At 41.6% G+C, this 26,224-nt stretch overlaps 1 protein-coding gene across 2 annotated transcripts; it reads right to left on the bottom strand.

Annotated features, from left to right (window-relative positions):
* Positions 1-314: 314 nt before the first annotated feature.
* pcdh10b (protocadherin 10b) lies at positions 315-25,314 on the bottom strand. 2 transcript variants are annotated; one of them, XR_006011118.1, is made up of 5 exons: positions 22,387-25,314; positions 21,346-21,404; positions 19,863-19,969; positions 3,325-3,688; positions 315-1,001 (listed from the first exon to the last, which is right to left on the bottom strand). XR_006011118.1 is itself a non-coding variant. In XM_041990999.1 (5 exons), exons 1-5 carry the CDS (start codon positions 24,973-24,975, stop codon positions 948-950), a joined length of 2,967 nt encoding a protein of 988 aa, XP_041846933.1. In that variant the 5' UTR covers positions 24,976-25,314; the 3' UTR covers positions 315-947. The 2 variants fall into 2 exon arrangements, 1 of the variants encoding a protein (XP_041846933.1); XM_041990999.1 differs by having other exon boundaries at positions 3,531-3,688.
* Between the last annotated feature and the right edge of the window lie 910 nt (positions 25,315-26,224).

Raw genomic sequence — 26,224 nt, 5'->3', positions numbered from 1 at the left:
TCCCAGTCTAAATTATGAGCTCATTTTATTTATAGATATAATATTTATCAATATCCAAAAGTAGGAAAAAAAGACAAAATAATTTCCAACAAATTCAACTGAAGTTTTACATCTGCTGTGTCTCTATACGTCTCCAACTGGGCGAAAACTAAAAGAAGCCTCCTTCATGGGCAACAAACAGCACACCTTCAGAACAAGTAGATATAAATAGATTTATATAGTGTTATATATAGCTGAAACTTTTTAAAGGAGTACAGTGAACACTTCTCACACATGATAGAAACTATTTCACAGCTCAGAGTCAGAAAGTGTCGACCAAACACTGTCCAAGCCCTCGAAGTGGTGAACAAACCAAACCCAGAGCTAAAAAGAACCGAAAATAGAAAGAAAAAGATTTAAAAAATGTCGTTGGACACAATCTTTTTTTCTTACAAAGTTCAGAGACACTTGACCTCACAAACAGAATAGAAAACTCTAAAACTGTGGTATTGCATTATGAAATGCACAAAGTCTCTCCTGTACAATTTGGCATCTCACTCCGAGTTCCGATGCCTAAAGGGCTGCTTGTGTCTGGATCCGGGTGGATCCTCATCCGGGTGGATCTTCCTCACAGATGTACACATCGGTGCGGTAAACAGGCACACAGACTGGAAAACAATGGGCCGCCATCTTTCCTCCTCCCTCACTTTCTCAGTCCTGCTGAGAAAAATGTGTTGTCCCAGTAAAACTGCCCATCCTGGATCCAGATCACTCCCTCCTCCCTTTCTAAATGTCACCTAATCCTCACAATCCCGTTAGCACTTCCAAAACCCGACAGGAGGGAATACCAGAGTTCTGTTCTTCTTTGTTGTGTGATTTCAGTTTTAAGGATGAGGCGAAGGAGGGTGGGACATGTTGGAAACTTCTTACATTTTTATAGCCGGTTGTCGGGAAGAGATTGTGCAAAATCACGCAGTCTCCGGGATGTCCACGTGGAAGGAGCTAGCAAACCCTTTTCCCCGCTGCGTGCACAGAAAAACACAAAGGTTAGTTAGACGTTTAACGTGGAACAAACGGGGGGATGAGGTGAAATGCTGTTTTTCTTATCCTGAAGGTGTGGAATGGCTCACAGATGCGTGTCAGTAATTTGTCACATAATTTCCAACAAATGTTGAAAGATTAGCTGCAACGTTGTGAGTTTAAGCTCTGGTTTCTGTCCCTGCCCCCCCCCCCCCCTGACACGACCCCAAATCGAGGCCAAAGCCCAAAAAAGACGAGAGATTTTCTGTGTATCACTGGCGGTCTAGATCAGATTAGAGCATTTTAGCCTCTTTGTATCATCGCTTCACATCTTCCTCCATCTCCCTGACTGTTGTTCCCTCTCTGCCATAATCCAGCCCCCCCACACTGGGCTGGATACCACCCCCCAACCCCTCATTAACAAGGGATCTAAGCTGAGAGTGGTGCCGCTGGGAGTCGGGATGTTTGGAGCTCTTCCCATCAGAAATTTATGATACAATCTTCTACTTTAACTTTTACACATTGTTCCTCAAACTGGGACGCGTGATCTAAGGGGGGGGGTGATATCTGTGTGGGAAGGGGGATTATGATAATGTGAAATAGGTTTTTATACTCGGTCTAGATATAAAATGAATGTAAAAGCATATTAATGAAGGTTAAATCTACTAAAGTTAAATTGATGCTGCTCTTCCCTGGCCGAGGGCCGTCTCCATGACGACCAAAGTTTATGTACTAGTTTATGTAACAGAAATCATCAACTGTTTGGTTTTTATTCATATTGTACAGTAATAAACATTCCTCCTTTGTGTGCTGCCATATTATGAAGCTTAGCTCATAATAATTATCATAATTTACATAAATGTTGTCATCAGACAATCAATAATGAGAACATTCACTAAAGTCCTGCATTTTCATACAATATTGAGGAAAATACTTTTCCTCCCATGATACTACATCCCTTCTCTCCTTTAGCTTTCAGATTAAATATTTTCCAAACTAATTAACTCTTAGATAAACATTTTACACACATAAATCGGCCTGATGTCCAGTCAGGTTGTCTGATATTTTATTGGATTTAATTAGCTCCTATTTACATGGAAACTCAGGAAAACCGCTCACATCTGATTCCACCACATTCTGTCATGTTTTGCTTCATGTTCACTGGACCAGGTTCTGCAGAAATGTTCAGTATGATAGAAAACATGGTTCCTAAAATTTTTCATACCTTTTTTTCGTTGTTGCTTATTTTCCAACTTTCTACAGACGTGTTGCTGCCATCAGATTCACAATTAGCTCATATTTTCTATCAAATACTAAATGTCTCAGTTTAAACGTGAAATGTTGTTTATGTTCTACTGGGAATAAAATATGACTTGATGAGATTTAGAGATCCTTGTAAAAATAAATGTGCTGCTTAGGAGCAATGTTATTTTCATTTATGTATTCTCTAACATCATTTTTACAGAGTATTCTTGTCATTTAACGATTGTGTAAGTACAACCATGTTTTATTCTATTTCTAATGTTTGCTGTTAAATATTTTCCTCCCTCACTGTTGCTGTTTTAATATTCTGAAATAATCTCCAGAATTTACAGTTTGTTCCTTTTTTTTTACCTCTTTTCTTATCATCAAAACCACTTTTCAGCTTTATAGCTATATATTTCTTATAAATAAGAACTAAATTATTCTAACAGGAGCACTTGTAGCTTAGCTGCTGCAGTAAAACTCTGGTGCAGAAAAGAAGGAGGAAAAAGAGTTGGGAAAACTGTCCTTTTTCAGGTGCTGCTTCAGGAAAATTATAATAAGAAACGTATCTATTTCCCTTCATTTTATCCTGAACTTCACATAAATTAAAAACAGACACAAAGCTGACATCTTTCACTCCATTTCCCCAGTGATTAAAACTTTTTCTGTGTGAGATAGTGAGTCCATAATGAAATAAAGCTTTCTAAATGCTAACATATTCCCAACCCTACAGATGAAAATTGCCTTTGACGTGTATTTTTTAGAGACGCTGACGGCCGAAGTGCTGCGGCTGCATAACGTTAGCGTGTGCATGCGAATGTGTGTGGAACAGACGCGAAACAAGGAGTGATGGGAGATAAGATCATCACTGTCACAGTTAATGAAAACGCCAGAGAAAGAGGGAAGAGTTAGTTAAACATTCTGACGAGAGCTGGAAGATCAGGGCCAAAACTGAAACTAATTTCATACTTTCTGGGAAGAAAAATCCAATTTGAGATGTTTTCTTTTTTTTTTTTAAACCTCATTGGATCAACAGATTGTGGAGCGAGTGCTTAAGCTGAAGCAAAACAGAGTACTCACTTAAATAAGCTGGGTGGTAAGCTGCTCGTGAGCTAGGCAGAAATGCTTCCAACTCTTTCCTCTCAGTAGTTGTGGCTGAGCTGATGGTTTTGGAGACAGTGGTAGTGATTTTGGTGGTGGAGGTGGAGGTGATGGTGGCTGAGAGGCGTCTCTTTACCAAAGGTGGAGAATGACCCATCAGCTGTTTGTTCTGGGGTTTCAAATACCTCTGTGTCTGGGACTGAATCCATGCCGGGCACGTGGAGGTTGCTGCGGTAATCTAGACCTTGGCGGCCTTCAGAGGGCACAAAGCTGGGCATCCAGCAGCGATCGGAGTGACCCAGGGCCTTACACTCCTCCGTGCAGTTAGAGAACAGGTCAGCAGCTGCAGAGGAGACATGAGCAGGGTAGAAAATATGAGAACTTATAAACCTTTACCCCAAAAGTAAGGCCAGAGAAGCTTTAGCAGGTTTTCAATGGGCACATCGTAAACTCTGCTCATCCCATGAATACATCTTCTTTATGAATGTTGCTCCTTACACTGACGCACTCATCAGAGCTCGGCTAGCACAGTTTTTACCAACTTAGCGAGTTTTAGACCCCTATAGCGACTATTTTTAAAAAATGACAAGCAACAAATCTAGCGAGTTTTTCTGGTGTCATTGGAAACTTTTGGAAACTGTCGTGTAAGAACGTTTAGTTTGCTCAATGAGCAGCAGGTGCTGCCACAGGCTCCTCCCCCCTCACTAGAGCCTCGTCCTCACCCAGCAGCATCAGCAGCTGCAACATCTGCATCAGCACCACCAGCAGCAGCAGCAGCTGCAACATCTGCATCAGCACCACCAGCAGCATCAGCAGCTGCAACATCTGCATCAGCACCACCAGCAGCAGCAGCAGCTGCAACATCTGCATCAGCACCACCAGCAGCAGCAGCAGCTGCAACATCTGCATCAGCACCACCAGCAGCAGCAGCAGCTGCAACATCCGCATCAGCAACACCAGCAGCAGCAGCTGCAACATCCGCATCAGCAACACCAGCAGCAGCAGCAGCTGCAACATCCGCATCAGCAACACCAGCAGCAGCAGCAGCTGCAACATCTGCATCAGCAACACCAGCAGCAGCAGCAGCTGCAACATCCGCATCAGCACCACCACCAGCAGCAGCAGCTGCAACATCTGCATCAGCACCACCAGCAGCAGCAGCAGCTGCAACATCCGCATCAGCAACACCAGCAGCAGCAGCTGCAACATCCGCATCAGCAACACCAGCAGCAGCAGCAGCTGCAACATCCGCATCAGCAACACCAGCAGCAGCAGCAGCTGCAACATCTGCATCAGCAACACCAGCAGCAGCAGCAGCTGCAACATCTGCATCAGCACCACCACCAGCAGCAGCAGCTGCAACATCTGCATCAGCAACACCAGCAGCAGCAGCAGCTGCAACATCCACATCAGCAACACCAGCAGCAGCAGCTGCAACATCTGCATCAGCACCACCAGCAGCAGCAGCAGCTGCAACATCTGCATCAGCAACACCAGCAGCAGCAGCAGCTGCAACATCTGCATCAGCACCACCAGCAGCAGCAGCAGCTGCAACATCTGCATCAGCACCACCAGCAGCAGCAGCAGCTGCAACATCCGCATCAGCACCACCACCAGCAGCAGCAGCTGCAACATCTGCATCAGCACCACCAGCAGCAGCAGCAGCTGCAACATCCGCATCAGCACCACCACCAGCAGCAGCAGCTGCAACATCCGCATCAGCACCACCAGCAGCAGCAGCAGCTGCAACATCCGCATCAGCAACACTAGCAGCAGCAGCAGCTGCAACATCCGCATCAGCAACACCAGCAGCAGCAGCAGCTACAACATCTGCATCAGCACCACCAGCAGCAGCAGCAGCAGGAGCTGCTGCAACTTCAGCATCAGCCGCAGTATCAACATCTGCATCATCATCAGCAGCAACTTCCAGCTGCAGTCAGAGCTGCATGACCAGACTTAAAATAAAACGTGTGAAGCCAAGGTTCGAACCAGCAACCTTATTGCTGTGAGGCCACAATGCTAACCGCCACCTGTAACATGGTGTAGACAATCACAGCACAGCCAGAGCTTAAAATGACACTTCAACTTTAGGTCTGTTCATTTTGGGCCAGAGATATTTTCTGTTTCTACTGTTTAGAATTTAAATGTAATTAAAGTAATTTTTTTATTAGCTTGAGTTTACAACATTAATGTCTGTATCTTCTCTTTGATTCAGTCATCCCCTAAAATCCATTTAAATGAAAAAATGTTGCTTTTGGGGGTAAATATTGATATGTGATTAAAATGTGATTAATTGAGATGAAATAATTACAAAGCCTAATAATAATCTAATTAATTAGATTATTATTACTCAGTTAATTTAATTTATTAAACCTATTAAACCTATTTATTTTATGTGTCTCTTTGCTTCTTTTACTATTATATGTGTAGTCATTTTTTATTATTTATTTATAATTTATCTTATTTTTTTATTTATTTAATATTGAATTGTAGTTTATTTTATTCCTGTCTCTTATTTTTGTTATTTTATTCCTGCATTAATTTTGTTTTATGACTGTAAATAAATTAGTATTCAGAGATTAAAGGCTCCAGACTAGTGACTCGCCATAGTAACTCTAATATAATACCATCCAGGGATATTCATGTTTTGTTTTCTTTGTTTTAGTTTTTTTGTTTGTTTGTTTGTTTTTTTGTCTTTTTCTTTTTTCCATTTTGACTCTATTTTTATACAAGTTTATGGTAATAAATATATAACATAATAAAACATTTTTTTAAATTATAAAATTGACTTTTTTATTCTAGTAAAATTCTGCTTCACTCTGTAGTTTACAAACTATGTTAAAAAAGACAAATCAAACCACTGAAATTATGAATATTTAACTTCCTTTAAGATGACGAAGTACTTTAGTATTTTTGTGCCTTTTCTGCTCATTACCAAACCAGTGCTTGGGCGTAGACTTGGACAGAGACAAGCTGGAGCATGTAAGCCTTATTTCCACCGTTAATGATTCTACATGTTTAGTCATTAAAATAATTCTGCGTCCTGACGTCCGTCCCTGAAGAGAATATTTGGGATTATACACTTTCACTCTAAATGACATGATACTGCAAATAAACATCTACCATAAGACCTAGACATTTCTCTTTCCATGTCCAAATCCAACCTTTCATCAGCATCACTGACAATAAAGTGAAGTCAGATTCTCTTTAACTGGGAATCAGTGTGACCCATGAAGTTAATGATTCCCAGGGCAGCAGGACGACCGGAATTCTTTTGTTCCAGTCACTTCTGCAGGCAGATAGGCTGCACGTCCATGTCTGCTTCCATCCCTGGACAGCGGGTATCTTTCTATCCATGCACTTTGTGTTTCATCTCTCAAGTTTGTGGTCGAGTCAGCAAGCTCATTTTCTGGTAAACACACATAGAGCAGAAGAGAAAATTCCCTGCCCTGTCCTCGTCAGATGTTTGATGCAGCTATGCAGCGTCCCAACCAAACCTTCCCAACGCCTCATCCTCCCTCCACTTTCTCTCTCACGCACATTTCACTACGTTCTGCTGTTTCAGAAGATGTGAAGATAAAAAGAAAGAAAGCAAAAAAATTGCACTGGTGCATGGTTTTGCTAATTTTATTAGCTTTGATTTAAAAAGTGGTTGCAGATGCAACTAAATGTTCCCAGCCTGGAGAGTCCTGGAGGTGGGTTACAGTCAAATCACAGCTTTTTCCAAATGTATAAACACAAAAAATGAAACTTAACACACAATTCTGAAAAGACTGAAGCTCATTTATCAACATAATCAGGGTTCCTACAGCTTAAAGCAAGTTAAATTTAAGACTTTTTAAGACCTTTTTAATGCCATTTGAAAATAAATTTAAGACCAACTTCCCAATTAACAAAAGTGGGGGAAAAACACCACATCAGTTACAAGTGTTTAGGGACAATTTCACCCAAATGTTTATTTTAACATAAAACATGACTTTTTGTTCCTGTGAAAAACTTTCATTTTGAAAAACATAACACTTTCCAGAGTTGAAGACATGGAAAACAACACATAAAAATCCAAACTTGCTGATGTAGGCCGTCTTGTTGGAACCGCATGCAAACGAGTAGGTAATGTCGGAGTCTGGGAACATTGCACGAAATAAGTCTCCAACTCCCTCATTAGACTTGAACGATCGGTGTTTTGTCACGGTGTTCAGAGACCACAGTACCTCTGCTTTCAGTGTAGGCGTACACCCGAACTTTGTCCGGAGATGTGGTGCTGCTGTCCCAGTTGTTGATATCGGTAGTGCGGGTGGAGGCATGGTGGAGACGAGAGGAGAACAGAACTGGGAAATACCTGGCGTGTGCAGTTGGCAGCTCGATTTTGACGTTTTGTGTTTCGTGCTGTGCATGTGAGACTCCACTGCCTCGACTCCCATCGTGCCGAGTTTGAAACATTTTTTGAATAAAGTACACTGTACCTCGTACACATTCCATGGTACCGCTTTCAGCCATGAAGAAAAATCCTGGTCGAACAGCCAATTTTCGTTGAATTTACACTTTCCCATGATGTAGTTCAAAGTTGCTACGTTAACAACGTGCGTCTGCTCTTAGAGACGCTGCAACCACGTCACTGTTTTGTTGGTTCCGCCATCATGTTCGCATCATCAGAGATATTCGGTACATTTTAAATAAAATGTTACGATTTATTTTTAGATTTGAGATTAATTTTAATTATAAAATCCTACTAATTATGTGAAAACATTTTTAAGACTTTTGAAAGATCAATTTAAGACATTTTAATGCCAATTAAGGCCTTATTTTTACATTGATGAATTCAATGCCTTTTAAGACGTTTTAAGGATCCGCGGGAACCCTGATAATGACTCCAAACTGCTAAACTGTTGTCACCCAGATATCACTCTAACCCACAGTTGTTGGTGGGGGCCATCGATGACGAGGAAGACGGGACCAGAGATTTCGTGTTGCATTTTTTTACCAGTTCAGATGTCTGCCTTTGCCTCGCAGCAACAATTGTGTTTTTTTCAGAATTTTGTATCTGTGCAAATTTTATTCTTTATATATGAAATAATTAGTTTAGCTTTGTATTTAAAACAGTATTTATGTAGTTCAGTGACTATTTTGAGACAAAAACTTCATTCTAACAACAAACAAACGTCCTTACGTGTGTGTTGGAGCGTAGCATGCGGCATGATGTTCTGGGCTGAAACTGCTGGGAAGAAGCAGAGAATCTGAATTACTGTCTTTAGAATAGAATAGAATAGAAATACTTTATTAATCCCTTCGGAGAGCCCTCAGGGATCATAGATTTTTCTGTAGTTTGGAGCTTCCTTGTTTTCACGTTCCAGTCTCGAAATGCTGTCCCCTAAACTCTGAAGAAGTCCCTGCGTGATACGTTGTGATTTAATTCAGAATGTCCCGAACTCAAGCTGGAGCTCGTCTGCTGCTGCTTCAGGGTTGTAGGGAGGATCCTGTTAAAACTCATCCAGCCAACAGAATGTTGGGCATTCGAGCTGGAAAATAAGGAAACTGGGTCTCAAATGACGGTCTTTACGATTGTTGACCCACTAAAACAAAAATCCTTCCACATTTACTCAAGCAGTAAATAACCAGCTCGGAAGTAAACACAGCACCAGCCTGACGGCGGTTTTCTAAACACTGGACACATTTATCTGCTTGTGACACTAAACCATCGTTTCCTTGCATCGTTTCAGACTCTGGCTTTTCATTCCCTCACCTGTGAAGCAGTTGGTTAAACACATCAGCCATGTGTGGAAACACGTTTGTCACAGTTTTCTACCTCCAGTCATTAAATCAGTCATTTTTCATATACTTTTTTTCTTGGTCTAAGTAGGATTTACGATAGAAAATGCCAAAAAAAAGAAGCCCCACGTTCACTCAGGAGCAAGAAAGAGAAATTCTAAAGATGGTTTTGGCTCAGGTAGACTGAGAGAAGCTCGGTCCAGAACTATCACACAGTGGTAGAAAACTGGTTCTGATTTCCATGTTGACTTGATAATAAATAATCAGCCTGCAGCTCCGATCCGTGTAGTTCAGAAGTGTCAAACCCGAACAGTTTAATTTGATATTCAGTGGGCTAAAGCAGTAAGATGACTTAATAACCTATAAATAATAAAAGTTGTCACCTTTATTGTAATGCACAGTTGGGTTTCAATGTAGGCTTTGTTTTCCTGCCCCTGCCTTCCTTGGATGTGGCTTCCAGTTGCTGCATTGGTTGCTTGTGCAACTGATTACTGCCTCCATATAAGCCCGGATCTTCTCTTCAGCCAGTGCCAGTTGATCTGCTGTCCAGCGGTAGGGTCTGACCTACATTTGTCACATTTTAACAAGTTAAAAGAAGCTTTGTTTCCCTTTGAACCTGATCTGCCTTCCAGTTCCTCAGTCAGGACTCTGCAGTTTGGATTTTCTGGCTGTGGGAAATCGCCTGTCATTAGTCAGCGTTCTTCTCTGGCCACCATCAGCTACCTGGACGGACCAGTTTCACACCCCTCAGGAAAACCTCGCGGTCAGTAAATCAGGTTTTACTGGGAATACGTTTTTTCCTCTCCAGCAGTCTCCATCTGATTTGTGGCAAACCTTAACATGTACATCATCGAGATTTTTACATTTAATGAAATATTGCTTTAGAAAACATGAACAACCTGAACCTCAGTTAATCGTTTCTAACGTTACAACCTACAGATCACAATAAAGCTACAAAATCACCAAACAGTGAATCTCAGGTATCTGGAACTGAGAAATATAGTATTTCTCATTATGAACGATGCAAAGGTTATTTTAAATGTACATATGTGTACATTTCCACATGTGTGTAGTAATCCCGACCACCTGAACTGAGATCTACTAGGAAGGAAATAAAGTTATCTCCTTGACTGGTAAATGTTTTATATTTACACCAAAATAAAAAGGACAACTCCATATGAAGAATGAAAGAAGTTAAAATACTCTGTCATTTTCACATCCACCAGCTTCATCCTGTTGGCCAGATCGGACCCTTATTTGGCCCCCAAGCCGTGTGTTTGACACCCTTGGTTTAGTTCTTGTTGCGTTTATATTAGTTCTTTCTCTCCCTTAAAAAAATTATAAGTCCTGAACATGTTTTATCACATCAGTGTCTAAGAGGCTAAAAGAAGAATCTGAGCTTTTATAGACTCGTACTTTTATAAGTGTTTAGTTAAATTAGACTAACAAAAAGACTAATTCAGCAGCTTGAGATTAACAGCCCAGTTCCTGACCCAGGCCTTCACTCTCGGCCCTTTTCAAAGCCTGTCGGCCATGAAACGCCGGCACAGGTGTGAGTGAAAACCAGTCTGGGTGTGGTGTTTCGTGTGGTCGGATTATTACCTGTGATGGCTTTAATGTCTCAGTGAGAAAATGACTGCAGAGACGGAGACGCTGGTTCGGCAGTGCAGCTATTTAGGCTGCAAGCCTTCAGCTAAACTGTGTTTTCATTGGCCCATATGTTTTATCGCTGTAGGGGTAGATGCTACTTATGCATGTTTTCTAAACCCAAATCCTCTTGTGTGTGTGTGTGTGTGTGTCTGAGTCGCTAAAATCTGAACTGTCCAGCTACTGCTATCTGCAGCTAATCCCTCTGAATACAGACTGATTAGGCTGCTGCCATCCCAGTACGCAAAGCGTGTGTGTGTGTGTGTGTGTGTGTGTTTTGTTCTGCATGTCTGTAGGGGTCAGCAAAGGGGGAATTTGCTTTGTTACAAAGAAGATTAATTTGGCTTGCTGTCGCGAACAGCTTGGAAAAGTGCCCCGTCTCCTACAGAGAGGGTTTCTTATTAAATATTAACCAACACGCCATAAATACACCATCACATTACAATTTAATATGCTCCCTCACAGCCGAGGTAACCACTTCTCCTGCAGCTTGATGGGGGGAACCAGGAGGTGACTGGGGGCTGACAGGAAGGGTCACTGCACCTGCATACCTAACAGTGTAGTAAGTTGTGGTATGGATGGATGGATGGATGGATGGATGGATGGATGGATGGATGGACGGACGGATGGATGGATGGATGGATGGACGGATGGACGGATGGATGGGCAGAAAGGGTTTAACGGTCCGAATGTTCAACACAATTGTTTCCTTTAGCTTGTGGTGCGGAAAAGGCAGATTAGTGTGTAATTAAGAGAAAGTCTGACAAAGTAGTAAAAATCTAAATAGGAGGAAGGTTTACCCTAAATTCTGATTTAATGTCTACTAATAAAAAACTTTTTCTTTCTGTTTTCTTTGACGCGATGAGAACATTTTTCAGCTCAACATCCACAACACGGTTCAGTCTGATGATAGTTTTTCATTCGCATGTCTAATTCATCAGGAAGAAAACGAGATTTTTCTGATTTCATCTCATCCTGAACCAGATCTGATCCAAACCTGTGATATCACCAATAATCAGATTTATCCACAGAGGCCACACAACATCACTTAGTGATCAAACTTGTGATTTACACCTTTATAGAGAAAAGAGATCAATTTATTTCAGATTGAAGATGCTGACAGGAAATGTGGCATTTAGATTTAGGGAGATAAGCCAGGTCCAGACATTTTCATAGTCTTTTTTAAAAATATACCCAGAGTTAAATGTTCTCCGGGAACATTAGATGTCCCACCAAATCCGGAGCATGAAAACGTTTCGGCTACAGCTGTTAACAGGAAGAAAATAACAATAAGACAAGTACACATAAATATTAAATAATAACAATAAATCATTGAAAGTGAATAATTCATACATAATAGAGAAAAATTTTAAATAAATACGTAAAATAAATTAACTAAATAAAAAAGGCCTAAAATAAACAAAAGACCAGAATTGGTTACAACCAGTGTTGAGGAGTTAACTCGGTTAAACCAGCGATTCTGAACCGTGGGGTAACGGCTCTTACGTGAGACTCGAGCACCACCGAGAGGACCAGAAATAACTTTGAGTTTCACACCTGTCAGCCAGACACATAAACTGCTGCCATCTATGAGAAAGTCAGATGCAGTGCAGCTTTCCCACCATTTGGTGGCAGTAATGCGTGAGTTTTACCAAACTCCAATGAGAAGAAGACGTTCAGCTAGCCACTAGCCGATAGCAAAAGGTATGGAGAAGTATTTAAAATGGAAACATGAAGACAGAAATGCCATTAAGAACGGTTCTGGTAGCGGGTCAGAGCCGAGGGGTCGGTGTGGAGGGTCAGCTAACGCATCTAGACACCAAAGCCAACGCTTCTGGGAAAGCCTGTCACATTTTTCACACACACAAAAAAAAGAAAATAGCTAAGCATCTGTCACAGCTGGCAACTCATAAGAATACTTTTAATTTAAAGAAAAAGTCCTGTTTTGTTAAATAAATAAATGTTTATTTAAATGTTTTCTATTATTTACATTTATTTATTTTATCCAGTTTCTTTTTCAGTCCCTCTTTGTTGTTTTGGCTGCAGTAAAATCTAATAATTGGTAGTTTTTTAAGTCTGACTTCAGCTTTAACTTTGTTCTTGCAGCTGCCAGATTTTACAGCATGTTCACGTGATAAATGTCTTCGTGATGATTTCATTTTATCTTGTCATGTATTTGACAAGGTTTTAGCTCTTAAACTGGAGGCGGATTTGGTTTAGTTACTGAATACAAATTAAACAGTGCTAATACTTGAATGGGCTGGAAACGTTGGGCCCCAAATGTTAAAAAGGTTCAACCACAAACACCCACATCTCCACTGTGTTGTATTCTCAGTGGTTTCCTCCAAGCAGACTAAAGACCTTAGTTTAGCGGCAGGGTCTAAGTCAGCTCGTCTCACACTGAAGTCACACACAAGCCAGGGTAGAAGCAGGCCGACCCTCCTTACGTCTGGCATGCGTCTCATCCTGGCACGCCGTTCTCACAGAACAGTCTAGATAACCTTCATATGGTCACTAATATGGAGACGAAGAGAAAGTCAATTACCGATCAGCGAGCCGTTACCACAGCTCCACAGCGAGAGGGTCCAGGACTAAATGAGGAGCAGTTGACACCCGGTGAACACTGGAGATCTGAAGGAGAACGTTTAGACAATTTGCTCCAGTCTTTTTCCAGCAGTTTCTGTTCACAAAAACACTTCACAGCAAGAGGTCTTCTGCCACAGAAACACTCCCACAGCTCCAGATCTGAGGGTGGGGGGTGTCTGTGCATGAGTGTCTGTCGCGAGCTCAGAGGAGGCAGATTGTTTGCCAAAATCACACCGTGGAAGGCAGTTTTTTTCCTCACTTTAAAAGTGAGCAGCTGAGACCCCTTCATTACTGTTGTTGTGTTAATATCAACACCGCAGGTTTCTGAATGAATACACAGGGGGCTGGGGGGCCGCAAACAGCTTGAGACTCCCATAAATGTGGCCTTGGTGCTGTGTCGCTCATGTCAGAGCATCTCTGGAATATTTCAGGACTCGGAAAGTGTGAAAACAGCAAGTTCATCCATCACAGAGACTACAGGACGACTTCAAGCTCATGAAGATGTGAAGATAAGATAAGATAAGATAAGATAAGATAAGATAAGATAAGATAAGATCATTTTATTTGTCCCACATCTAGGAAATTCAAATTGTTGTAACAGCAAATTAAAAGTTGATGAAATGAAAATGAACTAAAATAATAGTAAAAAAAAAAACTTTCTAGTGTGTAAGTGCTAAAATAAATGAGAGGTATTTGCTTAAATGCTGCACAACTACACAACTGTATGTACATATTCATAGCAATAATAAATAAAAAAGATGTTAAAAGTTAAAGTCTTTAGAACATAAAGAAGGTTTAATGTTTATGGTTTTATGTTATGCAAATCACAATTTCTTGGCCTAAAAAATGCCTGAAAATAAATTTTAATCTTACCAAATGAACAAAATTAAATATATGAATATAATAATTATTATTGAAGAATTACACAGACCCAAATTCCTTTTAAAAAAAATCAGGTACAAATGATGCTGCTTCATCGAGTGAACTTTGACATGAATTAAGAAAAGATGGAGCTTCTGTTCAGGGTTCAGCATACAAGGACGGTTTTTTATCTACGAGTTTAATGACAGTAGCAGGAAAGCTGGAAAATGTTTTATTCTGGCGTCCACGTCGCCTGACTTGAGTGGCTGGTAATAAGTATCCTCTGATCTGTGGAGTTACTTCTGGATTTATATAAACGTTCGTTCCCTGTTCATCTCAGAAATCACGAGGAAAGTAAAAGTGCTGGAATTTAATCACATTTGTGTTAAAGAGGCTGTAAAAAATTATTTTATGAACAATGTGTTTGAAAAGGTGACAAAACAGTTTTTATAAATAAGTTTATATTTTTTACGAAAGTCTTTAGTTTTGTAAAAGCTCAGTGTGATTCTGCTAAACGTGTGAAGCTTTAAAAAAGAAAGAACTGATAAAAAGAAAAAGCTCAGTTCTTGATTAAAGACACTAATATAGATCCACAACATCCCCGAGTCTCTCAAAAGATACAAACACAGGTTTCTACCTTCTGTGTTTTCTATAAACACATCTCAGGTGTGAGCTGCAAATTATAGAAAACATTTTTAAATTAATTTAAAAATCCACTTAAACCTATTTAAAATTTTGAATGAATAAAATATAGAACCCTATTTAGCACACACATTTAAAACGAGTTTCTATTAAACTAACAGTACGTTTGTTTAAATTTATAATTAAAAAGAGTAAATTAATCAGACGGTTATCTGTAGGTGGGAAAGTAATTGTATATCAGGGACAATAGATTTAGTTTTACTATATTCATCTTCTAGTCATATATTCTTCCAAACATTAAATGAGTGTGTCTAAAAAGAGTAAAATCATGCGTGCATGATAGCAGTTAATGTATGCAAGACAGCCTGAATAAATGAGGCATAATTCTGCCTAATGAGCAATGTTCTACATGCAGGACTTTTTATTTACGGTATGCTTTTATTCCTTTTTTCACTCTAGTAAAATCTGTCTTTCACTGCCGTCACTGATTCAGTTTTCTGTAGTTTCATGTTGTTTCATGAGGAATCAGCAGCAGTGATAAAAGTCTGGTGAGTCAGAAATGAAAGCAGCTCTTTATGCTAAACAGAATTCCTCTGTATTTCTTTTTACTCTTACCAAACAATAACAGGAATCCACACCGAACTAACGAGGCCATCAGACAATCACTGCTGTGACAGTTAGATCTCCACATGTCGTGGCACAGAACGTACACTATTCTTTTGTCTTCAGGCCTTTACGGCAGACCCTCTCGTCTCTGTCCCACGCTCTCCACCACAAACCCAAATACCTCCAAAAATCATCTCTGTGCTCAGACGAACTGCAGGGAGTTTGCTTTTTGTAATAAATCCAATCACAGGTGATTTGTGGACTTTTTATATTCACATTGATCAAATTTTATGCACTTAACAGCCAGCAAACAGCCGTTTACGCAGGAATTTAATCACTGCTGCTCAAAGACGTCACTGATCGCCAGAAAAACTGAACGAAATCAAAACTTTTATCAACCAGTTAACTTTACACAGTCTGGTGGTTTTATGACTTTTCCTTCCTCCTGTTGTTTGTGAACACTTTGGACAGACAAATATTAGGTGTGTCCCAATTCAGGGTCTAGACCACATAGACTGTAGTGTCCTCCGTAGCCTACACACTTTGAAGTCCACATAACGTTCGTGAAATGGGACAGCCGATCTAACCAACAACAATTTACCATAGCAACAACACAGGAGGCTGAACCACTTCAACCTCTGAAAGTCCTCACAGGACCCTTCAGTGCACGTTAACACCGACTGTAAAAAAAAAAAAAAGGTTTGAGGCTCTGTTGTTTTCCAGCCGGTACACACTCCATTAACTATTACACATTACAAAACCAAGTACATGTTTTTGATGTACTTGGTTTCGTAATGTTTCTACTAAAGTGTAGTAAAAAAAAATAAAAAACATACTTTTTTTTTTTAAACAAGACTGAAACCTAAAACGTACTCTTCTGAGCTCGGTTGCTGATTCGCCACCGTCTTGTGCGCAATGAATTCTGGGAGAAAAGCGGCCACGAAGGATGCATCACCAGCAGCCCTCGTTTGGGGCCAAACGAAGTGCAGATTTGAAGGGTTGATTCGGAGGGTCCTTCTATGTTTTTCAATTGGGATTGAAAAGGGTGCAGACCCTGAATTGGGACACACCTTTTGTTAGTACGTATGAAGTTGGTGTGATGATGCTGTATGAATGATGATCTGTGATGTCAATGTAAAACATAAAATGAACGTGTAATTACATGATCACTGTATCAGTAGTCTGGCCGGTCGGTTGTGTGAATGAGAACTTAAGACTTTTCTCTAGTTAGTCGGAGGTCGTTTTAGCCCAGTTATCTGCTTGTTCCTCGGCAGGCTTCGCACAGCTTCTTGTTTGTTTTTAGCACATCAGTCATTTTTAGCTTAGTTTACATTAGTGTAGATTGATAAGTTTTAGCGGAGTTCCCCAGCTTATTTACTTATTTTTCATGGGTCTGAGGAAACACTCGGAGGAACAGGTGAGGGAGCTGTGGAGAAGCCATGATGACCACCACTAGCGAACTTACAGCACAGGCAGTAGTTGCACAAACGAAACTGCACTAAGATTAAAAAAAATGCTTTAAAAATTGAATAATTCAAATAACTTATAAAATATTTAATATTTTTCTGCTTTTATAAGTGTTGTCATGACAGAGTTTTAGTTTTTCTGGTTTTGTTCTGTTTAGTTTTCCTTGTCTTATTTTGTGGGTTTTCCCGTGTGTTTTGTTTTGATTTCTGCTTCCTGTTCGTTAGTTCACCTGGTTTGATTTGCTCCCCTGTTCCTCATTAGTCCTTCAGTGTATGTAAGCCCGTTGGTTTCAGTTCTTCCTGGCCAGGTCATTGTAGTCTTCTTGTCTGTAGTCTCCATGTCATGTCACAGTCTTGTGTTTTGTTTTTGTAAGGTTAGTTTTTTGTTATTAAAACCTTCATTTTGCATCTTCCTGCCTCATCTGCGGGTCCATGGTCCTGATCCACGCCTCGCAGCCCCGACCGCTGTTTGAAATCAATCCAAACACCTTCATACTCTGCTCATAAAAAGGAGTGTCTCACTTTTGTAGTGTAAAGAATTATTTTATTTATTTTGGTACATCTAGAAATGCTTTGGATCACTATGTTTTGTGTTTATTTAGACAAATGTGATAAAACAGGGGTGTCAAACTCAAACACACAGCAGGCCAAAACGAAAAAAAAGGAACAAGTTGAGGACTAGTTCAATGTTTATTAAAAACCTTTTTAAAATGACCTCATTGCACATATTGAACCTGTTAGTTATTGCCTATAAAACAACCTTGTTTGATCATTGAATAAATAAAAAAAAAGGTATGTTTAAATCTGTTGTATTACTTTCTTTTGGCTCTATACAATTTTTCCTTTCAGAGTAATTTCTAGAATAGACCTTTTTTGTCATTGCAACAAAAAGTGCAACAAAATTACTAATATTACTAATTTGTTAAAAAAAAATTCAAGTGAAAAAATTTTCCTCATTTGAAAATTCAAATGTCCTTTTACAGCAAGAGAAGAAATGCAAAAAATTAAACTGCACTGAAGGTCAGTTTTCTACAGGTATATAACACACATACACACACGTGTGTATGTGTGTTATAGTTCATGGTGAAAATGATGGATTTTAATATGGCTGCCAACCTTTGAAGCCACAATATGAATTTAGATGAGTAATTTTACTGCCATCATAAACTCTGCTTCATATTCAACATTTTTCGTCACAATTTGCCATAAAAGCTTTAAAAACTCTGGTGCTTAAAAGATTAATAACTCGTCTCCCTTGTTTTCTGTCCAGATGTTTGTGTTTGGCGGGATGCTTCGTTTCAAAGTGTCTAACCTTGTCTTCATTTATTACAGCCTCACTGTCTCCACACAGAAGACACAGCTTTACATCGTTTTCAAAGTCCACTTTTCCTTTAGCTATGTTTTAGGGAGCGGGGTTGTTGACAAAAATGAGCAGCTTCATCAGGCTGCTCGCTTGATTGATGCACCAACGCACTGGCAGTGCATTGTGGGACTTGTAGTATTATGGTGGTGCATGCACTCTATCAACAGGCAGCTCTAATAGTGGTTAGATGTCATCATGCAGGCCAAAAACAATTCATTCACGGGCCGGATGTGGCTCGCGAGCCTTCAGTTAGTCACGAGAGATAAAAAAAAAATCTAATTTTTGTGTTTTTTTTTATATTTATGGAATAATTTCAACAATTTTATACGTTATTGTTGCCCATTGACTTTTATAACCTTTTAGCTTAATCTGTACAGATCATAAAAATATGAAGCACTTGAGGAAACTTCACAAAATAACAACGTAGGCACAGGTGGACCATTTCTGTTTTTAAAGGGTTCATTTCATAACATAGACAAAATGGGAGATCTGATCTGATCTGAGGAATCAAACAAGAAGGAAGGTTAACTCAGCCATATGACGGTTGACAGACACGTCAGCATTTATCCAGCACAGATACGATCATCGACACACTTCCTGAGCCCACAGAGCGGAAAGCTCGTCCTTCCAGCAGCAGCACTGTGGGATGCTGAGCCACACGGTTAATTATCCAAACAACACCATAATGCACAGAAAATAATCTGTTTGTTCGAAAGTATTAAGCTGGAAGTATCTGCCACACCAAGGGGACTCAAAGTCAGGCAGTGAAGTTCTGCTGGACCAGACTGGACGTACATTATGACTTTTCTAGACGTAAAAAAACACTAATGACAGCACTGATTATTACAGGGTTAACTCTAACTGTAAAATGGCCTTTTAATTTGACATTTGGAGGTTTAAAACAGTGGTGGAGATGTTGCTTCGCTTTACTCAGCTCTGTAAACCAGTCACTAGAGTGACAGGAAATAACAGGCTCTGCTGTGGCTGAACAAACACGATGACTGGTTCCATCCCAAGAAAGCTTACCACTGAAAGAAGACATAAAACCAGCAGTCATGGCTCAATCAGAGCTCAGGTGGCTTTCTTTGAGCACAGACTTAAAAAAGAAAGAGAAAAAACAGGTATGGAGTGATATTGTTAGGGAGGAAGGGAGGTAGAAGAGAAACGGGGTACAGATCACTGAATGCATTAATTAACCTAATGAACAAATGAATCGCTTGTTTTGTTTGCTACAGCCGCAACCTATTTGGTCGGCTTCCCAGTCCTCTGCTGCAAGCTCGGCCTCATTAAAAACCCTGTCACATCTCATCAAGTGGTCACAGGACTGAGTGGCCAAGTTCACGGGCTGGACGGGCTCCTCATTAACACGCCGCACATTTCTAAACAACGGCCTCAGCGCCGCCCACTGCCACCAGCATTAAACCATCACAGCCCAGAAAATACTGCAACAGTTATTAAGCAAGATGTTCCCGTCAGAGGGACAAAGCAACTACAATAAATCTGCTCCTGGACCCATACCACATCAACAAATCCTCCTCAGGTCCTACAGAAACCACTGAAGAAGTCCTTTAGGTTCTTACCAGAGGAGTGGCCTCGGTTAGTGGCGTCGTGGTCACTGTCTCCTTGCTCGCTGTCTCCGTGCCCGCTGTCTTTGGAGCTGACCAGATCTGCTTCCTGAAAGGCCGAACTGAAGAAAAAACGAAAAAAATTTCACCTAAATGTCACGATTTAATTTTCTGATCTCATCTGATCATCCACAGATCATCACTGTGACCCCTGGATTCAGTTCAGAGGAGAAACCGGATCATTTCCAGGTCAAGGCCACGAAGCAGAATGAAAATGCCGGCTCTAAGGACCCATTCTTCATAGCAACAAGAAGAGGTGGCTTTATTTTAATTGGCCACATGCAAGGGAAGACTGGGATTATGTGACGGAGAAGAAGACAGGAAGTGAAGTGTATAACGTGAGTTGGGAAAAGTGGAGAAATGAGTGAATCTTTAGGGTCAAAGTGTTCAGATTTCTGCATTTATTCATGATTCTGTGTTCAGCTTTTCAAATAAAGGTTTGATAAAAATATAATATCCAGCAGTTACAGATGTACAGAGTCAGACCGTTTTAAACATAAACAGCTTGTGCTTTTATTCAAGCAAACATTTACCATATTGAGGTCGATTCTATTATAACGATTTGTTAATAATGTCGACACGCAGCACATTGTTATAATGTATGCATTAAATATGCATCATGTCGTAAATAAAATGAAAGCAAAAGAGACTTTTTTAGATTGTCTGATTAATTCAGCAAATTCAACCAGATGTTTTACAGATTTTCCTTCAGAAAAACGTATTATTTGTCCATGTAAATGCAAAATGCTTTTGTAAATAGTAACTGTAATTTTTTATACAAAAAAGCTTTAAAAATAACTTGTTTGAAAAACAAAATAAAAAAGGACCAACATACAAACTATTTAGAACTGCTAAATTAAAGAAAACCACAAGTCATTTGGGAGCCAAAAGAGCCGAATCGCTGAGAAAAGCCCGAGGATGGACTAAGGATGGAAGTATCGATACTCTGCAGTCGATACTTCCAATAAATATCTTCATATCACTGTTAAAACAAAACAGAACATTTCTTTTCATTTCTGACAGTTTTAGGCAATAAAATGACCAGCCAGCTTTTACCTGCGTGTCACATGATCAGATGTCATGTGGAAGATGATGATGATGATGATGTGTTTCCCTGGTTAATTGCTGGTTCTTGAGTGCTCATTCAATGTTCATTCAATTTAAGAAAGATTGTTGATCTTATATTATTTTTGTTATCATTTTTAAAAATGTATTTAACTTATAATATATTTTATTATCAATTTATAAGCATTTCTTTCTAGTTCATATGTTCATGAGTTCTATTATTTTTCATTTATTGCCTTTGCAATAAAGGTGTTAATGCAAAATGTACAATTGTGTGACAGATAAGTAGCATAAATGAATGAAAGGTACTAAAAGGAAAAATGTTCCCTGCGCGTCACCAGAAGCAGAAAGCAGAAAATCTTTTGTTCTTTACCTGTTGACACGTCTCGGCCTGTCGACCAGGTAGCTGAGTTCGCTTCGCTGGTGTTTGGTCTGAAAGAGAGGGGAGTTGTCACATTATGTAGCATGAGTAACATAAGAAAAAATAACAGAAGAAAACACAGCAAGCATCAAGTCAGACACACACGTTGATATTAATGAAATTCAGCTCCAACACTGCCAGACAGATCTGAGAAGGAGGTGGTAGGTGGTGTAAAACCCTAGCAGGGTGGGGTGTGAGTGGACTTTGAAGAACTGCACCCACTCAGGCTGCCACAGCCCTGTGACGCATCTTCATTCTAGTTAGCAACATGCTGACCAGTGAGTTTAATGCAAATGTCAGTGTCTCGGGCGACTGGGCCACTCACAGCCGCTCCTGCAGCTACCAGCAGCCTCTGAGCCGACATACATGGTCCTTCTGTACTGATGTTTCATCGCTTCTCAGTGTAAACATGCAGTGCTTGCTTTAAGGCCAACCTCTCCGACAAGAAGCAACATGTCAGCAACCGGTCGTCTAACTGTAGGGCTTCACTTAACGGCGTTCTGTAGATATGTGTCTGTACGCGTATAGGTAATAGGTAATATATGTGTAATAATTTAGACATAAATAAATATACAGATATATCGTGGCCCATAGTAATAATTGATTTATATGTATAATGTGTGAAGCAGCTTTGGTTATGCGGTTGAACCTGGTTGCCGTGTTACTGACTCGTACATGTATTTTTGCCTTCAACATCCTCCAGGGATTTTAGCCTTTGGCTCAAATCTGGGGTGTTTCTGTAGCAGGTTTTTATGTAATGTTTGCAAACATTGACTGTCCCTTCCAAATAAACTAAAACCATTGAATATTTTTCCTAGAATCTGCCAGAAAACACTGTCACAATGCATGTTAGCTCATAGACAATGATCTACTGACATCATTTGAACATATTTGCATATCAAACAGGCAGGAGGAGAGATATTCATCAGCTTTTAGACATGCTGTGGGTCATATGGAGGGAAAAGGGGTGATCAGTGTGAGAGGAATTCTTACCTCATTTGATAAAATGCTGCCGTTTGATATGATGTCAGGCTGCTGGTCTGTGTACCCTGACACTATGGCCCCACACAGGTTGTGGTCGGTGTCTGTGCTCCTAGATGGACTACATGGCTTTAGGAACATGAGGTCAGTTTTAGCGGACTCTGGAGTCAGACATACCTGATAACAATAGTTCTTGTTTTGGTGGAGGGAGCTGAAGCTCCCAGACTCCTCCACAGGGACCTGAGCTGTGCCGCCCCCGCTAACATTGACGGTGCTCTGCACCAGCATGATATCCGACTTGCTGAGCTTTTTCCTGCGGGATCGGCCCTGCCGAGAGCAGCAGGAGCTGCAGCCGAGGCAGCAGTCGCTGCTCAGGCAGGTGTAAATGTTCAGCTTCTTGTCCTTCTGGCAGCGCACAGCCAGAATGATCATGACTAGCAGGAAGATGAAGGAGATGGAGCCGAGGGCAATGATGAGGATGAGGGTGAAGTCCAAGGTGCTCTCTTTGGCCTTGCCAGAGCCCGTTTTAACCCCTCCACCCCGGCCCTCTGCCACACTGTCCACCAGCATCACCAGCACGCTGGCACTGGAGGACAGCGGCGGCTGGCCATGGTCTCTCACCTCAATCAGGAGGTCGTATTTCTGGTGGGGGTCTCGCTTTGCTGACACCCGTCTGGCTGTCCTAAGCTCACCCGTCCTCCAGTCCATCCTGAACATCCCGTTCTCGTTCCCCCTCTGGATGCTGTAGGACAAGCGAGCATTTTCACCATCATCTGCATCCATGGCAACCACACGGGTCACCAGGTAGCCCGGTTCAGCTGAGCGGGGGAGGGGCTCCTTGGCTGTACCGTTGTTTCCCAGAGGTGCGAGCACGAGGGGGGAGTTGTCATTCTGGTCCACAATAATGACTTTAACGGTGGCGTTAGAGGAGAGTTCTGGAGAACCTGAGTCTTTGGCCTGGACCATGAAGGTGAAATCCTTCAGCTGCTCGTAATCAAAGGACCTGAGTGCATAAAGATATCCTGTTTCCTCGTTGATTGACACATAAGTTTTGATTGACATGCCCTGAATGTCACATTCTAAAATGGAGTAGCTGATCAGCGCGTTCTGGCCAATGTCTGGGTCCAGCGCGGTCACGGCGTGGATGTACGCGCCTGGCACGTTGTTCTCTGTCACATAAACATCATATATGGATTGCGTAAACGTGGGCGCATTGTCGTTCTCATCCGACACCTGGACTCGGATGGACTTACTGGTGGCCAGTGAGGGGGTACCTTTATCCCGCGCGACCACAGTGACGGAGTAGAAGCCCGCCTGCTCGCGGTTCAGGAGACCGTCTGTCACGATAGTGAAATAATTCCTGAAGGAGGATTTTAACTTAAACGGGACATCACCGAGGATTTCCACGTGGATCTGGCCGTTCTCCTCCGCGTCCCGGTCCGTCACGCTCAACAAGGCGATAACAGTACCGGGAGCCGCTTTTTCACTCACCGACTCCGTGACGGTGCTGAAGGTGATTTCCGGTGCGTTGTCGTTCGCGTCGGCCACTTTGACCAGCACTTTACAGTGAGCTGGGACGGCGTTTGGCCCGAGATCCTTCGCCTGGACGAAGATTTGATACAAGCTGCTCTCCTCGAAGTCCACCTCGCCGCGCACCTCGATGCGCCCGGTGCGCGGATCTATGCTGAACAGCTCCTTTACGCGGCTGGAGATGTGGTTACTGAAAGAATACAGTATTTCCCCGTTAAGTCCCTCATCCAGGTCGGTGGCGTTTAGCTGTATGACCAGCGTGCCCACCGGTGCGTTCTCCGCGAGGCTCACCGTGTACACGGGCTGCTCAAACACGGGAACGTTGTCATTGGAGTCCAACACTTTGACCACCAGCAGCGCGGTGCCAGTCCGGGGAGGCTGGCCGCCGTCCACCGCGGTTAGCACGTACCTGTGCGCCGCCTGCTGCTCCCTGTCCAGCGGCTTCTCCAGGACAAGTTCCGCGAACTTGTTCCCGTCCGTCTGGGTCTGTACGTCCAGGTAAAAGTAGTTGTTGGTGGTGATATCATACGTGCGTAAAGCGTTGGAACCCACATCCGGGTCGAAAGCGCTCTCCAAGGGGAAGCGGGTGCCAGGAGTGGCGCTTTCTGAGATCTCCACCGTGATGTCTGTCTCCGGAAAGCTGGGAGGGTTGTCATTAATGTCCACTACTTCGATTTCGACCCGAAACAACTCCAGTGGGTTCTCCAAGAACACTTCCATATTGAGCTGGCAGCTCGCGCTCTGCTTGCAGATCTGCTCACGATCGATTTTCTCATTAACGAACAGGACGCCATTCTCCAGGTTTACCTCCAGGTACGGCGTCCGAGAGCTTGGCACGACTTGAAAGCGGCGGGAGGCCAGCTTGGTGAGGTCCAGCCCGAGGTCTTCGGCGATATTACCCACCAAGGTGCCATGGTCCGCCTCCTCCGGGACAGAGTAGCGTATCTGAGAGAGCACCCCATCCGTAATGCACAGGATTATCAAAAGCACAATCATCGCCGGAAAAACAAGTGCACTTGGGTAAAAATCATGAATCTTATTATCCTCTGTTGATGAATAAAATTTCAGCATCCATCACCCATCTCAGCCCAGAGGTTAAACTCTCCAAAACGCGTAAAACTCTCCAAAACCATGTAACCCGTCCCAGACAGATCTTTCCCACTAAGACTGACACATTTTGTTCCCCTCCGCGAGTTTTAAAGACATCAGGAGCTAATTTCTCTTCTAGGTCCGCTGTTGTGCGTCAGATGCGCTCCGATGATTCTGTTGCGCAAATTCAAGTGAGGCGCAGAACAAAATAACAGAAACTATAATCCATGAAAGGAACACGAGATACAGGCTGCATTTTCTCTTCAGCAAAGGTCTGCAATCAGAAAACTACTTTCTCTTCACAGAGTCTCCTTTTCTTCCTCAGTCTGCTCCACAGTACTGATGCTGTTCACTCAACTGTTTGCTTTTTGCCCCGCGCGGCTCCTCCCCCTGCAGCCCCACGGCTGTCACTCACCGAGTGAGCTCTGCTCTGATTGGTTACTGAGGCTGCCTGTCAAAGCTGGCTTGGGTCTCGTCTCCCTCACTGCTTCTCTAGCTCTCTTTCTCCCCCTTTTCAATCTCGGACTACGTTCTTTTACGAATATCTGACCTATGAGAAACAGCAAAGCTCACATTGATTATTTCCACTTATTAGACATTTATTATTATTATTATTATTATTATTATTGTTATATTTTTACTTTCTGATTAGCTGCCAGATTCTGAGCCTTTCACCAACCTGCTCTCTGAGAGGAGGAAGGCCAACATTTAATCAGAGTGGAGGACTTGTTGACATGGTGGCAATGCTTTTCTAACCCAGGGATGTGTTGGGTGATCCGGGTTAATACATGCAAATGTTGTGATATGCATGCAGTGGATCATGTGCTGCTCTCAAGGCTGCGCGCGCTATAATTACACCCAACAGTCTTTGCGTTATTAGTTCTCATCCACAGAGGAGCGGAACAGAGAGGCAGCGAGCGCAGCTGATCCGCGGACCGCACGCGACCCCTAGCGGTGGAAATGTGATCCAATCAGTTCATGCTGAAAACTTCACTTTCATTTTCTTCTTTTTATCAAACATGGTTGAAATTATTATTATTATTATTATTATTATTATTATTATTATTTTATTATAAGAAGAAGAAAAAAAAGAGAAAAAATATTTTGAATTTTGATTTAGGGCTGGAATAAGTGTTTTTATCTGTCATCAGAATGTTTTGGCCATGAAAGACATTTAGAGAATGTTAATGTTTTAAATAATAAAAAATATTAGGAAAATAAAGATAAAAAC

This window comes from Melanotaenia boesemani, chromosome 7, assembly GCF_017639745.1.
Source record: "Melanotaenia boesemani isolate fMelBoe1 chromosome 7, fMelBoe1.pri, whole genome shotgun sequence".
NCBI classification, from domain to species: Eukaryota; Metazoa; Chordata; class Actinopteri; order Atheriniformes; family Melanotaeniidae; genus Melanotaenia; species Melanotaenia boesemani.
The sequence above is the reverse complement of the archived record's forward strand: the minus strand, read 5'-3'. Positions and strand labels throughout refer to the sequence as shown.